We start from the raw sequence: 19,496 nt of genomic DNA, 5'->3' as shown, positions 1-19,496 counted from the left end.
TATTAATAACAAGTGTAAAATTACTATATTTAATAAAAACTTAATTTTATATTATATTTAATAAAAACTTAAAGGGAAGTACTATTAATTGTAAATACTCCATAACAAAGAGTTAAAATTACTATACTAAATATAAATACCCAAGTGAGAAACCCTTCCCCTACTATTCCTTAAAGAAATACCAAGGCTTCTTTTACTTCACAAGCCATGGGAGTTAAGAGAATAGCGAATAAGAAAATTTCAGCAAATATAACATTTTTGTATTTTTCTTAGAAAAAAAATAATAGGAAATAATACAATTTCAGCAAATACAACATTTTTATATTTTCTTACTCTGTTTCCTTCTTCCATTTGCCACTGGTAAAGGTCTAAAATTCATCAACTTGAGATGTTAGTCCTTGCACTCTGACAGTCGAAAACAGTGAATATCATTTCATTATGCTCCATAATTGTCAGCTTCATCTTTCCGCTTAAATCAGTGTTCAATTTCGACAGCAATACCCCATTCCAGAAGATTGGGAGCAAGAAGAAACAAACGAGTTTTTTTTTTTAAAGAGCACCAGTACAGAAATTCATGCCATTTGTGCTGGTCAGGTTAGTGCAAGCTGCCGGCTGCACCTCGAGAGCACCACCGCTCACATCGGAACAAATCCACGGAACTGCCTTCACTGCAGCAATGTCGAGTTTTATGTTCGAAAGACAAATTTGTGTGAATGGGGACTTCTTGATACCCTGAATCGAACCCGGCTGCAGGACTCTCACTCCCCACACATTTTTTATTGTCAATTTATCAACAACTGGAAGAGCATTAGTGTTGTAGCGGTCATCGGGGTGGTCTCCTGCATTTCCGGCAATCCGCAATCCCTTCCGAACATTCCACAGATTCACATCAGAGACAGTAATGTTCCGTATGAAGCCTCCCCTTCCAGAATTAGTCTTAATATGGATCCCAATTCCAGTATTGAATATGTTTAGGTTCTCGGCTAGAACATTTGCTATTCCACCAGAAGTTTCACTCCCTATAGCAAAGCCGGCAAATGGGCCTGATCCTGTTATTCGACGAACAGTAATTCCAGAGCTCGGATGAGCGTAAGCCATGCCATACTCATCCCAACCACTCTTTATGGCAATCAAATCATCCCCTGTTGAAATGTAGGAATCTTCGATACAGACATTTAAACTCGAATCTGCAATATATGATGATTCTTAGGATAAAGTGATACCAGTTTTAAAAATATGTGATGTAGTTGGATTATCACATTAGTAAAAATGAACCAACATAATTACCTGGATCAACTCCATCAGTGTTGGGAGAATCATGAGGAGCTAAAATAGTTACATTTCTCACAACAACATTGCTGCAAAGACAAGAATGCACAATGTGATGGAGAACCCACCTTTAATATTTTAAATAAGAATGGATAGACATCATGTTTCTACATGCAAAGAGAATGCTTAGCTATTGAAGTAAACTGCAACGGGAGATCGCTAACATCAATTATAAGCACAAGTAGCTGGTATCTTCATGTTCAAGGTCACTAAACCTGGAAAGTATGCATTATTCAAGAATTTCTTGTCCTCTCGGGGCGGTACGGTGATTAAGACATGGGGTGTTGTCACATGAAGTCTTGGGGTCGAAACTCAGTGTGTCCGAGCATGTCCTCTCCCATACCTTGCCATTTGCACTAATGGCTGGTAGTCGTCCGTGATTTACCTCCTCCGTGTTGGTCTAGGGACGAATTGACGGATACGCTGGGGCGAGCGAATCGCCTTTTGCTACATTATTCAAGAATTTCTTTGTCACATTTCCAATTAAAAGAGGAAATCCTGATAGTATTCTTAATGATAATCTCACGATACCTAATGCTCAGATCTAAAGCATATAGTCACTGTAAAAGAAATTGCCGTAAGGAAAGAACACATCTCAAGGTAAGCGCAGATAGATAAGATTTATATGTTGCTTTTGTCATCTCAAATGAAAAAGTGTGCATCTACAATTAGAATTTTGAATCGAGCATATTGGTGCCTAAAGAGAGTGGTTCAACTGTTCATTGAGCATGACCAAGGCTTTGATTATGAGATATTACTCGATGGCAGCGTCCAGGGTTTGAGATGGCACACTGCATCTACAGCAGATGCTACTAGTCTCAAAGTTGTAGAAAATTTTGATTTCATTGTGCTAGTTACATTCAAACGGGTGCCATTATATAACAATTGATGGAGTTTAGAAGGCAGCATGTGGAAAGCCAATCTAACTTATAGGTTACAAAAGGCCTATAGCATCCACAAACATCCTTAAACCACTAGGCAACATGCACATTAAGCTTGAGTGGCAAAATGGACCCCTAGAAATAAATGAGCCAAGTGAAACAAATGAGCAAAGTGAAACATTGAAAAGGCTTATCCTATGAGATACATTTTCTTCCTCCGCAAGATGCATCTTCTTCCATGAGGCTAATGGTTCAATGGAATGTGGAATCGAAGTGTTCTTCCTTTCAACAAGACATATTTTCCACAAAGCTAGGGTTCCAAACACAACGACAACCAGGCATTATCCCCACTAGATGGAGTTGGTTATATAGTTCCTCCAATATCATTGGGTTGTATCCTTTACTATATCATCTATATTTAAATAAATTTTATCTTACTTTATCGTTGTAAACCAAGCCTTCTTTGGTCATCTTCATTTAATGTGCGTATTTGTAATAGTTCACATTACTTAACTGGAGCATTTATTGGCATATTAAACACATCTCTCATAGTTTTTCCTCAATAAACGCAACACTCAACTTTTTATCTAATATTTGTATTTCATATACTGTCTATCATCGTATATTTAAGCATCTGCATTAACATTCTCATCCTTGTAACTCTCATTTCCTGCTTGTATACTTAAGTTATTACCTAACATTCAACTATATATAATATAGCAGGTGTAACTGTCATTTTGTAGAACCTCCTTTTAAATTTTAAAGATACTTTACGATCACAAAGAACACTTTGCAATTGTTAGTGATATTCTGATAGAAGAATGACCTAGGGAAGCAGGATTTGAATGACTTACAAAATTATTCAATATAATATTGAAAATAAAAAAAATAGTAGCAATATTGAAAATTATTCAATATGATATTATTCAAGATCTAGAGTGCAGGTAACTCACCGTCTCTTATCTTAACAATTGTCGGGTCTAATATCACTAAATTCAAATTCTATATATTCAGCCTTTATTCTATTAAGCCTCAATTCTTTCATCTCTAATAAATCCTATCAAGATTCAAGTTTAGCAATAGTGTCTTATCTATCAAAATAATATTATCTGCAAACAACAAGTATCATAGTAGAATGTCTTAGTGTGTCCAATGAGTTCATCCATGGAAAGTTTTTGGTTAATTGCCTAGGATCTTCACTTTGTCATTGCATTCTCATACAGATTTTTAATCATTTCAATATACAAGATTCTAATACTTTTCTTTTCTAAAATTCTCCATATAATATCCCTTGAACTCTGTCATAAGTTTTTTCTAGGTAGACGAATATCATGCTTAAGTCGTGCTTCTTTTCCAGATATACTTCAATTAGTTGTTTGCGAAGATGTATAGTTTATATTGTCAACCTTTCATGTATGAATCTAAAATCATTTTCGATTATCGTAGTCTCCTTCCTTAGTATTTTTTTTCTATCACTCTTTCCTAAAATTTCATGGTATGACTCATTAACTTAATGCCCCTATAATTTGTACAATTTTATACGTCTATTTTATTTTTATACAAGGGATTTAGAGTGCTCACCCTCTATTAATTCAATATTTTTTATTTTTAATATTATATTAAATAATTTTATAAGTCATTCAAATCATGCTTCCCTAGGCCATTCTTCTATTAGAATATCTAGTCCAACCACTTTTCTATTTTGCATCCCATTTAAAATTTATTTTACTTATAAAGTTTGAATTCTACGATAAAAATATAAATTTTATACTCCTCTAACCTACTTAAATTGCCTAAGTTAAATTGATCGCATAAACCTTTATTAAAAAGTTGATGAAAATATCACTTCTATTGCTCTTTTATTTTCTCATCATTCACTAGTACCCTATTATATTCATATTTAATATATTTTATTTGGGTAAGATCTCTTGTTTTTTTCTTGCTTTAGCTATTTTATAGATGTCTTTTTCCCCTTCTTTTAATCTACCTATATCAAAAGTTTCATTCTTAGCTTTGCTCGTCGCTTTCTTGGTCTCTTTCTCGGCTACTATATATTTTTGTAAGTTTTTTTTTTTCCATTCTTACAAGTGGATAATAACTTATAGGTTGTCCATTGCACACTCTTTTGACTCACCAAGTACACTCTTGGGCACCATTTTAAAATTTCGAATCACAATTTTTCCTAATAGTTGTGTTCACACTCTCTCCTTAAATATACTTTCTTTCTCATCCTTTAATTTCCACCACTCGATTTTATGAGCAATGCCCATCTTTCGTCTATTAATATTATGTTTGAGGCATATATCTAACACTACTAACTTATGTTAGATAATTAAGTTTTATGCAGTGATAACCTTGCAATCTTTACGAAACGTGAAGTTGAAATCTTTTACTTGTAATGAGACATCTTCCAAGAGGCTGAGGGTTTTGAGTCACAGAAGCTTCTTTCTTATGATGAGACATGACTTCATTCACAAGGTCAAGTGACGTAGCATGAACAAAATGTTGGTGCAATCATGCCATTGATCATGTAGTTATAAAGTTTTAAAGTGGTCAAAGGTTTAAATTAGACATGCATTGTGATTATTAATATAGTTTGTTAAGGTGGATGTTTCTTGACATTGTTGCAGGTGCAATGGTTGAAGTTCAAGTGGGTTAAAATTGATTGAATACTTGGCAACTAAAGTAAGTCAAAAAAGACCAAATACTTGGTAAGTGGAAGTCCAAGTTGATCAAGAGTGATGTTTGATGACCAAAAGTCTTAGTGGATCAAGGATAATTGGAGACCTACAAAAAAGGAAGACCTTGAGGCGAGACCTATTTGCACAAAAGACTCAGAATAAGCATCTTGGCACGTCCAAAGGCACGACCAAAAGCACGACCTCTTGGCTAGTAACTCTTAGTGAGTTGAGAATTGAGTGCACTTGTAATTTAGGTTATAGGTGGGTGATGTATGTAAGTTATATATGTTTTTAGACATTCTTTGACACATAATTATTTGTATTTCATAAGTATAATCTATGTTTATTGTATCATATTTCATTATTATGTTATACTTTCATTCTATTTATTTGGAGATCTGCTCTTTCCTTGTTTTCATTGACAGGACGCATTTCAGAGCAAAGATGGAGCATTAGAGCAAATTTGAAAGAGAATTCAGCAAAGCATGGTCATGTCTACTTCCCAGGGTCATGTGATAGGGTCATGCCAAGGCCATGTCTACTTAACAAGGCCATAAGACACGGCCATATCTTTGACCAGGACCACGTCTACTTCACCAAGGTCATAAGACATAGTCATGCCTTTTACCAAGGCCATGAGACATAGCTATATCTTTCACCAGGGCCATGAGACACGGTCGTGTGTCTTCCCAGGAGCAGACTATACCAGCACACATGGTCGTGTCTCCTCTCCAAAGAAGAACCAGGGGCAAGTCGTGCCTCCACCAGTAGTTGTCTAGGAGGTGGCCATGTAAAACCACACGGTCGTGTCTCTTTCTAGAGCCCAACCAGGGACAGGTCATGCCAAAGATCCAGAGAAGAACCAGGCACGGGGCGTTCCCTAAGGCACGGTCGTGCCTTCCCATTCAGGGGCGACACACGCCCTGGTCGTATCTAGGGGCACAGCCATGACATGGGCCAGGCAGGGGTCATGCCCCCGCCTATAAAAGAGGCTTTCTCCCCCTTTTAACTCATCGTATGTTCTAATCTAGGGTCCTCCCCCTTAGGGGAATCCTAGAGCCTCCATCTCCAGTTGATTTCGACGATCCGTCCACCTCTAGAGCTAGGATACCATCCAAGAAGACCAGTGACGCATAGATAAGCATTTCTCTCTTCTCTATCTTGTGTTTTAGATTGTAGGATGTTTAATTTCTTGTCTCTTGATTGTATTTCCTACGCAATGAAGTAAATCTCCAGATTTAGGATATAAGGAGTAATTGTGATGTATGAACTGTGTATATATCATTTCCTTATTCAATAAAGTATTTATGTCATGTTCTATGTGAGTTGTGACTTATATATGTTTGATGAAATATGTGTGAGGTCAATATATTTATACGTAGAGTTTTGGTCATCGTGTAGAGGGGATACTTTGGTTTGTTTAACTGGGACCTGTAACATTGGGCATCCCTTACTCTCTAGGGTATCATCCTTGAAACGAAGGGTAATTCCCTACAAGAGAAGCTAATTAAAGTTTAGAGGGTTTCTCCCAAATTAATATTAGAAAGTGACTTATGTAATCTAGATTTGTGTGACTGGGAGCCCTATGACAAAGGATAACCCTTTAACCGAACTTTCTATGTTACCACTTTTACTTAATTGCATTAATCTACCGTTAGGAAATAAATCAAATAACTTTAGAATTGTATAACCGGGGGGGGGCCTTAGGGTAACCCTTTAACTGGACTTTCTAAAGTTGCTTCTTTACTTAATAGCGCTAGAACTTGGATAAACTCTCCGACCCGATCTTTCCGGTTAAGCCGAAGTTTAGTTAGAAACCCTATAATGGTGGCAAAAGGCAATTCGCTCACCCCCAGCTCCTCTGTCAACCAGTCCCCAGCCAACATGGAAGAGGTAAATCACAAATAACTACTAGTCTTGAGCAGTTAAATAGCGCATGGGGAAGGGCAAGCACGGCTACTAGCTGGGATTTGAACCCAAATCTCATGGTGGCAACACCACCATACACTAGCCAACTGTCCATCTTGAGGGTACAAGTTAGAAACCCTACAAAAATATAGGTATGGAGGTAAGGAGATAAACAATGGACAAGGACATTAACTAGCGTCATAGTGAAACCAAACTCCTAGAATCATTTATCCACCATCCAACTCCTCTTTGTTCACTTGCGCTCACACTCTTTCCCTCTCTTCTCTCTCTTTTCTCCTCTCTCTATCTTCTCAATCTCTCTCCAGTGTTAGTGACAAAATCACCCTTCAATTGTCTAGATATTTCACCATACGAATTCAACTAGTGTTTAATCAATAATCTCTGTTGGATCGATATTTTTATTACTAACGACGTAACTTTGCACTTACGGTAGCTTAACAAGTTTTTAGCATCATTGTCGGAGACAGTTTTATTAACATATGAGTTACTCTAGATATTTTTCTTTTTATTTTTAAATTTTGTATTTATTTTTTAAAAATTAATATAAAAATTGGTTGAGTATCATGATTACTTTAGATCTTCTATATCCATATGTAATTTTATGACTACTCCATGTGTTTTGTGATTTTATTGCTATTGTTTCAGGTGAGACTAGAAATTTTCTTTAGTCATAGATTGGTATTCTTAGCAACCTCGAGACTTAAATGCAAAGTATAATTTAATTGACGAGCAAATGTTGAACATCTGCAGACTATGTGGTAGCTTAACCCACCCAACTACCATATGTCACCTCTTCCAAAATGAAGCTAGCCCTTCCATTGGACCAACTGATAGCATCTGCAAGATTTGTTACAACTCATCATATCCAACTGCTTTATATCACTTCTTCCAAAAGGTTGCTATATCTCTCACGAAACTTTAGAATCTATTCTAACCTGAACATCAAGACATATTAATTCAGTTCCTAATATTTCTAGCTATGACGGGGAAGATCATCAAACTCAGAACTTTCAACTTCAGCACATTTCTAAGGAGAATGAGCAGTTACTACCGCAGCAGCATATCCTTGACTCACCTCAATACTACAATCAAGATTGGATGTATCATCAAAATTTTGATTATAACTGCATATAAAGTATTAAGCAATCTTCTCAAGCAAATTAGAGTCCATCAAAATTTCAAGATCATTCACTATTAGGTAGACCACATTAGTTGCAACTGGATGAGCAGACTGACTGGAAGGACTCCTAAGACTCAGATGATCCTGCTCCCAATCAAACGAAGACCACATTTCAAGATTTAAAAGAGCTCCTAGTGCAATAAGGGATCTTGTTTCTCCGATTCCTACGACAAGTTGATGTGTTAAGTCCAACCTTGGAGTCTTAGCTAAATGATGTTTTGGAGGGGACGAATTGTAAAGCTGATAGTGATTGTGTTCATGATTTTACAGCCCTACAGAACTCTATTATTTTTTATAAAAATAGTATATTCAACGATACTCCAGACAATGAAAGGACTTGTGTTGCATATTCAACCAGCCTTGTTGTTCTTGTTACAACTCCTGTTAATACATGCTTGATTGATGATGGGATCATAAATGAGACAGATGTTGATATTAGTATGCAACCCTCCGAGTGGGAAGTGGTGAATAGCCGGAGACCCCAAGGTTGGACACTCTCAGTTTTTCCTATATCTCACTTTCTTCTGAACAAGGCCTCAACATCAACAGTAATAACCGCGCCCTTGGCTTAGACATTTTAACTTCACCTTCTCCAAACTCTAGAGAGATTTTTTTGGGAGAAGAGAGCAATTTCTCACGATATGTTTCCCGCGATGAAAGCTCCCTCTGCATTTTGGGCCATGAGCCGAAAAGTCCAAAGGTATCTCACTCTGGAAAGATCACGATTTAAGTAAACCAAATAAGGGATTGAGCTAATGGCCTAAAATAAGCACTTCTTGGGAGGTAACCCAAGTTCTTCTTTCTTGTTTTTATTTAAGTTTTTAGTTTCTTTTTAGTTACTTTTCTTTCTTCGTAATAACCCAGATTCTCTACTTAGTTTTTCTTGTCTGTCTCCATTTTGTAAGATTCAATGTTGTGGAGGTATGTGGATATCAAATAAAGGAGTATTTTTAAGCATATGAATGTCTCAACAATTGTGAACTCATCACTTGGTAACTTCTCATACTTTAAAACCTCCTCCATATTATATTTCTAGTTTTCATTGAGACAATGAAAAGTTTAAGTCTGGAAATATATTGGGTTTAGATTAGTTTTCATCATATTTCTTTTTGTATAATAAAATTTACCTAGTTGCATCATACATCATATCATGATTTTTTGCACTTAATATAAAAGTACTAGCAAGTTTATTCTAGATTTCATGTGGTTTATTGTTGACTTATGGTGTTAGCATATTTAGTAATCTATCTTTTTCTATCCATTTTAGCATAAAGTGAGCAATATTTTTTATAGAGTCGATTTGTAGCTAGAGGGGGGAGGGGGGAGGGGAGAGGGAGGGGGGGTGAATAGCTCGTTGCGCTCGTTGTCTTTTTTCGTGATGATGATATGCAGTGGAATGAAACACGAAATACTCTTACAATGCTAACACGAAAGATTTATTTGGTATCCACCTCAAGAAGAGGTGACTAATCCAAGGATCTACACACACGAGCACTCTCCGCTAAGAAAGAAACTCCTTCTCCGTACTACCAGAGGTGGAGAAACCTCTTACAATACTCACACAAGCATACAACTCAACGCAAGAAGAAAAATACAAAGAATATAAATGAAAAATCTTCTTCTTGCTCTCTTGTTGCTTGTAGATGCCTCTTGAACCTTGGAAGCGCAACAGCACTTGTCTCCAAGAGCTTCCAAGAACTGGCGGAGAGTAGTCGGAGAAGTCGTGTGAAGATTGGAAGAACGCTGTGTCAAGAGCGAGCCTAAGAAGAAACTCGCCACGGCTTTATACTCTGCGCTTCTAAGGATCCCAATCGATTGGGCTTACTCCCAATCGATTGCCACGTCACATCCACGCAATCGCAGCCGTCCATCACTCGCTTCCTGCACAACGATCATATCCCAATTAATTAGGGAGGCTTGAATCGATCAGATGATCGATTCAGAGCGCCTCTGTACTCTGCTAGAAACGACCTGAATCGATCGACGGATCGATTCAGGCTTCCTCGTGTCCTCACGAGAAAATCAGCCCCAAATCGATCAACCAATCGATTGGCGGTGCCCAATCAATCGGCTGATTGATTGGGGACCGTTCTGTGCTCGCAGCTCGCCTGAGTCAAGTCTAGAGCTCCCAAACCCAACATCCGGTTAACCTTGACTTGTTGGGACTCCTTCACCAAGTGTTTGGTCAATTCTTTGACCCACTTGGACTTTTCTCCTCGTGCCAAGTGTCCAGTCAGCCTTGACCCACTTGGACTTACCGTCTCGTGCTAAGTGTTCGGTCCTCCATGACGCACTTGGACTTTCCTCCACCATATGTCCGGTCATCCTTCACCCATCTGAATTTCCTTGTGCCAAATATCCGGTCACTCCTTTGACCTACTTGGACTTCCCAACACCAGGTGTTCAGTCAACCTTGACCCACCTGGATTTCCACGTGCCTGGCTTTACTCACTCACTAGAATTTTTCATCTGTCTGGCTTCACTCACAAGGACTTTCCATCTGCCTAGCTTCACTCACTAGGACTTTCCATCTGCCCGGCTTCACTCACCGGGACTTTCACCTGCACCAGGACTTTCACCTAGCTTCACTCACTAGGATTTTCACCTGCCTTCACTCACCAAGATTTTCACACTGCCCGTCTTCACTCACCGGGACTTTCACCTACCTTCACTCACTAAGATTTTTCCAACTGTCTAATCTTCAATTAGGACTTTCCCAGTCAAATATCCGATCAATTTTGACCTACTTGTCTCTTCTTCACATCAAACTGGTCATCCCTTGACCATAGGAGAATTGCACCAATAATCTCCCCAATCGGACGTTGTATCTGCAATCTCCATATATTGTCAAACATCGAAACCCAAACATCAAGACTCCAGCTTGAGCCAACTCAAGGTTAGTCAACCTTGACTTAGGGGATATTGCACCAACAATTTCCCCCTTTTGATGTTTGATAATACCTTCAAGTTAGGTCAATCCCATAGCCTCAACTTCTCTTCATGTCAAAGCCTGAATGAGGGTTTCCTTCATTCTCCCCCTTTCCTAGAGGGCAAACTCTCTCTTTAGGTAATGAAGGCTTAACTTAAACCCTACATTATCCCCCTCTGGCACATATCAAAAACTCTCCCCCTGAAGAGTTACTCATACGTTGTTCACAACTTCACTCGTTGTTCACAACACTACAATGAAAGTCTCATACCCTTCATTGTATCAAATGCTCACCCTTGAGCATTAAACCACCTCACAATGCTCATCCAAGAGCATTTACAACTCAATAATGAAGATATCCAGTCTCCATTATTTTTCAATGCTCAACCTTGAGCATTTACTCTAACGAAAGTTAACCACCTTCCATGGTGTTTGAAAAATAATTTTCATGTCCTTAAAGAGTGGCTCCCCCTAAAGACATGCTCCAGACTTTTGTCATTGCACCAACAATGACTTGGAATCCCTAGACCTTTAGGAAATCCAAAACTTGAAGTTTTGAGGTTTTAAAGATTTAATATTGAAACCAACCTCATCCTAAACATCAACCTAGTGTTCCTTAACCATTTCTCCTTGTTTTCATCATGAAAACTACCCTTAAATGTATATAAATATATTCCAAGGGGTTAGGAGTGGTTAAAGAGACTAAAAATGGCTTAAAGTGTTGAAATCAGACTTTCCCAGCCAAAATCAGCTTTCTCAATCGATTAGGGTTGGGACTCAATCGATTGGCACCATTTCAATCGATTTCGCGAGCTTCTGTTCACGGAGAAATCGCTTGAATCGATCGACTGATCGATTCAGCAAAGTTAAATCGATCTGCTAATCGATTCCGCGAGCCTCTGCTAACGAGAAACTCAATTTCAATTGATCGGCTGATCGATTGAAACTGCCCAATCGATTGGTTGATCGATTGGATTGCTAATTTCCTGAAAACGAATTTCAGCTTAAATTCAGAAATGTCCTAAAAATTCTAAAAATCGTGAAAATTCTTGTAGACATTATTTAGGGTATATACTATCATGAAAAAATAATTTTCTAAGAAAATCTTTCTAATTTCAAAGATTGGCACAAATTTGAAAACTTTTGAAAACTTCAATGTTTTCTTCTAGTTTGTGTCTAACTTTTCAATAATGATTACTATCAAAAGATAGCCTTCACCAAGATTTCCCAAAGTATATTTAAAATGTTCCAACCATGTTCTTTGGGCTCAATGCACATGATTTGTACATTAGCTTTCTCAATGATTGGAGTACACATAAATATATGTTTTGATGAAATCAAAACTCAAATAAATGTACTAAATTTACACCTTGAGTTTTGTTCATCATCCTAACATATCACTTGTATCTGATGTGCACTAACTAAACACCTTATAATTTTTGTGAGATGTAGATTTTGATTTTGCCCTAAACTAGGAATCATGCATATCTATCTAGACATTTTAGGAATTATGAACATCCACCTAAGATGTCACTTGTTAGTAAATGTCATTGTCCTTAATTACAAGGAAATTAAAATAATGCATGATGATTTATGGCATACATCAAAATAAGTAATTTTCAAAAGAAAACATACTATAGCTACTTGATGTATGTATGACATGATTTTTTATTTATTTTTCATAATAAGCATGAATGCAAAATATGATGTCATGAATATGATGGGCAAACAATCATGGCAATTAGTATAGATATAATATACCTAGATAATCTATCTAAGTATCTTAAATCCTTAGCTAAACTAAAATTGATCCTAGATTGCCCTCATTTTCTCAAGAAAATGTCAAAATCTAACTTGACATTTCTTTTGCTCTTCCTACTTGTACCAATTAAAATTAAGTCAACTTCCTCAAAGTTTGGCACATTTTACTCTTCCAAAAAGTAATCAATTAATCCTTTTCATTTTCAAAGATTAACAAAAACCTTGAAAATGCCTCCAAGTGTCAACTTTATCAAGGTTGGGTTAACCACCCTACCCATTTAGAGTTGACACTTTCTAAACCCATCTAGGGTGTAGAGAATATGCTCCTTGGAACCCAAAACCTATTGGTGCTCCTTGGATGCTCTAGGTACTCACTAGGGATAACTTCCCTAGCTACCTTCTTAATGACCCTTCTAAGCTTTTTAGAAGTCTTAGTCACTTTCTCTAGGTCAACTCTAGGGATAGCTTCCCTTGTGACATTCTTGGTGACTTTCTTTGACTTCTTAAAAGTCTTAGTCGATCTTGGCAAAAATACTTTTAGGGATAACTTCCCTTGTATCTTTGACTTGACACCTAGACCTGGGGTTGGTTCCATAACTATATGGAACCCTATAGTACGAAGCCACACCCTTCTTAGCCTTAGGTTTGTATCCCAAACATCTACGATCATTTGATAACTTTTGTGTTCCTCAGTCGTGGTTATGCTCATTTTGCCCCTTAAAAAAATTTTTCATTCCTTTTAGGATCTTTTCTAATTTTTCAAGTCTTGCTCTCAAGGCTTGGTTTTCCAATCTTAAATTCTTAGATTTTGATTTTTCTTGATTCATTTGAGCATTTCTATTTTTACGCCTATATCTAAAATCCTTAGAATTATTGTCTAATTTGTTATCTATTTTTCTAGCTTTAGACTGAGTGATTTTAGCATGATAAGCTACATAATTTTCCTTTAACCCTATCATGCTTCCTATTTTCATGATAAATAGCATTGAAATGATATAAATTATTCCTAGCATGCTTTTTACCATTACTTAAAGGAATAGGCTCAATAAATGATACCTTGGGTTTGCTCTTGAGAACTCCCCCTTGACTTGAGCTTTCTCCTTTAGCTTGGTCAAGTTCTTCCCCATATAACATTGACTCCGATAATATCCTTTTTGATTGAAAGAGAAATATACTATGTACTCCTTGCTCTTCTTTGTCACGGGGTGACCTCCTTGAGCTTCTCCTTACCCTTAGGTGGCCAATTTAGGACACTTATTCTTGTAGTGTCCTTTTTCCCTACACTCAAAGCATATAATGTGACTTTTATTATTTAAAATTGAAATAGTTATACCTCTTTGCTTGTAGGGGTAGCACATGATCCTCCATTTGATTTTTCTTGATTTGTGGAGGTGGCACCATCTTCTTCTTCTTCATTTGACCCGGAGGTGGAAGCCTCTTCTTGATCCAGTGTCAGTGAATGACGCTCCCCCTCAATCCTAGAGGTGGAGGCCTCTTTGTCTTCATCCTCTTGCATGTGAAGCAAAGAGTATGCTCCTTCTTTGCTCTTTTGGTTGCACTCCTTTGAGGATGAAGCTTCTTGGACTTCTTCTTCGGAAGTTGAGCATCTCTCAACTTCGGAGTCCTCTTCCTCTTGGTCTTGATCCAATGAGTCACCCTCTTTGGATTTTTCTTGGTTTGGTGCAATAGAGGGGACCTCATGGATTTTAGCCAATTTCCTCCATAGCTCCTTGACATCTTCAAATTCTCCCACTTGCTTCAAGATGTTGCTAGGCAATAGATTGACCAATAGCTTGATCACTTTATCATTGGCCTCACATCTTTGGATTTGCTCTTGGCTCCACTTGCTCTTCTTAAGAATTTTGCCTTTGCTATTTGTTGAAGTTTGGAAACCTTCCATTAGAGCAAACCATTGCTCTATAGCCATTATAAGAAAATTTTCAATCCTTGATTTCCAAGAATCGAAACTCATTAATGTGAATGGAGGCACCCTCGTGTCAAATCCGAGTTCATCTAAAAAAGTCCATTTGATGTTGAGCCTTTGATGAAGTCTTTAACTTATTAAAATTTGCATCAACTTCTTCTCCCTCTAGCTTGTTGCCCTTTCCGACGATGATTCCGGTGAAGAGCGACCTCGCTCTGATACCACTTGATAGGATCGATTTGCAGCTAGAGGGGGGTGAATAGCTCGTAGCGCTCGTTGTCTTGCTTCGTGATGATGATATGCAATGGAGTGAAACACGAAACACTCTTACAACGCTAACACGAAAGATTTACTTAGTATCCACCTCAAGAAGAGGTGACTAATCTAAGGATCCACACACACGAGCACTCTCCGCTAAGAAAGAAACTCCTTCTCCATACTACCAGAGATGGAGAAATCTTTTACAACACTCACACAAGCATACAACTCAACGTAGAAAAATACAAAGAATATAAATGAAAAACCTTCTTCTTGCTCTCTTGTTGCTTGTAGATGCCTCTTAAACCTTGGAAGTGCAGCAGCACTTGTCTCCAAGAGCTTCCAAGAACTGGCGGAGAGTAGTCAGAGAAGTCACGTGAAGATTGGAAGAACGTTGTGTCAAAAGTGAGCCGAAGAAGAAACTCGCCACGGCTTTATACTCTGCGCTTCTAGAGCTCTTAATCGATTGAGCTAACTCCCAATCGATTGCCACGTCACATCCACACAATCGCAGTCATCCATCTCTCGCTTCCTGCACAACGATCATATCTCAATCGATTGACCAATTGATTAGATATGCTTGAATCGATCGGATGATCAATTCAGAGCGCCTCTGTGCTCTACTGGAAACGACCTGAATTGATCGACAAATCGATTCAGGCTTCCTCGCGTCCTCGCGAGAAAACCAACTCCCAATCGATCAACCGATCGATTAGCAGTGTCTAATTGATCGACCGATCGATTGGGGACCGCTCTGTGCTCGCAGCATCGCTTTCCAATCTATCGGTCGATTGATTGGGCTGCTGTTTGTCGCAACACTGTGCCCAATCAATCAGCTGATCGATTGGGCTTGGTCCAATTTGATCACTTGATCAAATTGACCAACCGAGCTCGCCCGAGTCAAGTCTAAGACTCCCAAATACAACATCCGGTCAACCTTGACCTGTTGGGACTCCTTCACCAAGTGTCCGGTCAATCCTTTGACCCACTTAGACTTTTCATCTCGTGCCAAGTGTCCAGTCAGTCTTGACCCACTTGGACTTACCGTCTCGTGCCAAGTGTCCGACCCTCCATGACCCAATTGGACTTTTCTCTACCATATGTTCGATCACCCTTGACCCATCTGGATTTCCTTGTGTCAAGTATCCGGTCACTCCTTTGACCTACTTGGACTTCCCAACACTAGGTGTTTGGTTAACCTTGATCCACCTGGATTTCCACGTGTCTGGCTTCACTCACCAGGACTTTCACCTAGCTTCACTCACTAGGATTTTCCATCTGCCTGACTTCACTCACTAGGATTTTCCATCTGCCTGACTTCACTCACCATGACTTTCCATCTGCCTAGCTTTACTCACTAGGACTTTCCATCTGCCTGGCTTCACTCATCTTCACCTGCACCAGGACTTTCACCTAGCTTCACTCACTAGGATTTTCACCTGCCTTCACTCACCAAGATTTTCACACTGCCCGGCTTCACTCACCGGGACTTTCACCTACCTTCACTCACTAGGATTTTCCCAACGGCTACCCTCCAGTTAGGACTTTCCCAGTCAAGAATCCGGTCAATCTTGACCTACTTGACTCTTCTTCACATCAAACTGGTCATCCCTTGATCAGAGAAGAATTGCACCAATAATCTTCTCAATCGGACGATTGCATCTGCAATCTCCATATATTGTCAAACATCGAAACACAAACATCAAGATTCCAGCTTGAGCCAACTCAAACTTAGTTAACCTGGTCAACCTTGACCTAGGGGATATTGCACTAATAATTTTTACTAAGAGTTTGAGTGTTGGTCTTATTTTAGTATCTCTTTACACTTTATCTAATTTTGAAGGTAGATAACTCTGAAAATAGTCATGATTCATAGAATTGTACTAATACTTGTGTTTCTAAGGTGACCTCTTAATTACATTTTGATTACTGGATGATGTCAACTCATTTGGAAAAAATCAAAATCTCTACATTCGCATTTGTATATTTGCATATGTGTTAGTGCTTCACCTATAAAACATAAAATTAAAAAAAAAATCATTTGAATAAGGGATAGAAAATAGTTGTCATAAGTGGAAATGAACAATTTACCCCTTTGAGACCGAGTTAGGTTACTATAGAAATAAATGTTAGATATCCTTTAATTCCGAGTAATCCATTAAGACCTTATGTAGTTTAAGAGATATGACTCATGCGTGTGACAGGTAAGTGGCTATCACCGGAAGCATAAGGAACACGGTCCTATGACGACTTAACTAAGTTTAGGGATTGAAACTTGAAAAATTTAGATCACTTATTACACTGAGCACGGAGAACTATTTCTTAAACCATATTCAAAGTATTTTTGTATCTTGCTTACCAATAAAATCATTTGATAGGATTAAACTGATTCATTGGAGATTATAATGCACTATTTAACCACATGAATTTATATTACAGTTTTTCCTTGAGGACAAATAAAGGTTTAAGTCTGGGGTGTGATGTGCGTAGGTTATATATGTTTTTAGGCATTCTTTAACGCACGTCTACTTATATTTCATGAGTATAATATATATTTATTGTACTCTATCTCATTGTTATATTATACTTCAATTCTATTTGTTCGGAGATCTGCTCTTTCCTTATTTTCATTAACAAAACGTATTTCGGAGCAAAGATGGAGCATTGGAGCAAGTTTGGGAGAGAATTTAGCAAAGCATGGTCATGTCTACTTCCCAGGGTCATGAGGCAAAGACATGTCAGGGCCATATCTACTTCCTAGGGCCATGAGGTAGGGTCATGCCAGGGTTATGTATACTTCACAGGGCCATGAGACACGACCATGCTTTTTATCAGGGTCATGTCTACTTCACTAAGGCCATGAGACATGGTCATGTCTTTTACTAGGGCTATGAGACAGGTCATGTCTTTCGCTAGGGCCATGAGACACGATCGTGTGTCTTCCCAGGAGCAGATTACACTAGCACACACGGTCGTGCTTCCTCTCCAGAGATAAACCCAGGGCAGGTCGTGCCTCCACCAGTAGCTATCCGGGAGTGGCTGTGTGAAACCACACGGTTGTGCCTCCTTCCAGAGCCCAACCAAGGCCAAGCTATACCAAATGGCACGGTCGTGACAAAGAACCAGAGAAGAACCAGACAGGAGTCGTGCTTTGAGGCACGGGCATGCCTCCCCATCCAAGGGAGACACGCCCTAGCTATGCCTAGGGGCACGGTCGTGACACGGGTTGAGCATGGTATAAAAGGGGCTTCTCCCCCTTTTTGTTGGAGCAATCTGAGTACCCTAGGTTTTGATGTTTGGGCAAAGGTTTAAATTAGGTTTATTGTTGTATTTTATATGCATTGTGAGTGTGCAGGATATAGGTACAATAAAGAAAGTCCAAGTGCGATCTTGGCAAAGGAGGAAAGTCCAAGGATGAGTCTTGGCGGTGTAAGTTCAAGCATATAGTCTTGGCAACATAAGTCCAAGTGTGACTTGGCAATGGATGAAGTCCCGGAGGTGAGGAGCCTCTTGGCAAAAGAAGACCCGACAATATGGACAAGGTCGAAGGAAGCTCCAGAAGACAAGACGTGAAGGATGGGGAGACATCCGAGGGACACGAGGCTGATGGAGGAGGCTAGAAGGCTAGGTCTAGATTGGTCGGGCGAGGACGAGTGCTGAGTGATTGTACTCAGGACAAAATCATATGTTTATGATTTACTGTAACAGCATTGTAGCAGCACTGTAGCGATACTGCAGCAGTATTGCGATACTGTAGCAGCACTATAACAGTCGACTGGTACACTGTAGCAGTCGACTGGTACACTATAGCAATCAACTGGTACACTGTAGCAGTTAACTAGTACACTGTAGCAGTCGACAGATAATCAACCGTTGGGTAACGGTCGGCTTCACTTAAAGGACCAGTCGACTGGTACATACACCAGTCGACTGGTAGAGGGAAAACAGCTTAGTGTTTTCCTCTTGAGCTCTATTTAATAGAACTCGGGGTTCTTGGGCATGGTTGACAAAATAAAGGTGGTTAACTCCTATTAGTAGTCTTCCAAAGCCTCAAAGCTCTTCTTGTGATCTAAGAGTGTTTGGATCAAGGTTGTGGTGAGGTTTCTCCACTGAGAAGGAGTTTTGAGCTAGCCGGAGGTTTCCGGGGAGTCATCCACCGACGGATTGGGATCGTCCACCTTACGGACAGCCGTGGAGTATGAGCCCTAATCTCCGAACCACGTAAACGCCTTGTGTTATGGTTTATTTTTGGTTTATTGTCTTTCTTATTGTTTATAGGGTTTAGTTTTCTTCTTGTTAGTTTGTATTTTGTTTTTCGTTGCGTACTAACAAGTGTAGGAAGTGACGATTTGGATGAGACGCTATTCACCCCCCTCTAGCGAACGTCAAGGTCCCAACAAGTGGTATCAGAGCGAGGTTAACTCTTGTTGGACTAATCGCCAAGAGAGCGGCTAGAGGAATAAGATGGAGTCGGAGGGACCTCTCGGATGGGGCATCCGAATCCCACTTCCATACGAGTGCGAGGACTTCGACTATTGGAGGAAGCGCATGAAGATGTGGTTCCAAATGAATTGGAACCGTTTAAAGCTCCAACGGACAAGAAGGGAAAGCGTCTCCGACGTCG

The 19,496-nt window shown here is 39.0% G+C and overlaps 1 protein-coding gene across 3 annotated transcripts in view; it reads right to left on the bottom strand.

Annotated features, from left to right (window-relative positions):
- Positions 1–411: 411 nt before the first annotated feature.
- Positions 412–19,496, bottom strand: part of LOC121996345 (probable polygalacturonase) — a 38,990-nt gene continuing 19,905 nt past the window's right edge. For all 3 annotated transcript variants that reach the window (XM_042550283.1, XM_042550282.1, XM_042550281.1), the window contains 2 exons: positions 1,288–1,358; positions 412–1,187 (listed from right to left, as the gene is read on the bottom strand). In XM_042550283.1, the coding sequence (XP_042406217.1) occupies positions 550–1,187; positions 1,288–1,358 (709 nt within the window). In that variant the 3' untranslated portion in view covers positions 412–549. The remainder of the gene's footprint in view (positions 1,188–1,287; positions 1,359–19,496) is intronic.

Source organism: Zingiber officinale, chromosome 6A (genome assembly GCF_018446385.1).
Source record: "Zingiber officinale cultivar Zhangliang chromosome 6A, Zo_v1.1, whole genome shotgun sequence".
Lineage (NCBI taxonomy): Eukaryota > Viridiplantae > Streptophyta > Magnoliopsida > Zingiberales > Zingiberaceae > Zingiber > Zingiber officinale.
Note: the sequence above shows the minus strand (reverse complement) of the source record. Positions and strands in the feature narration are given on the sequence as shown.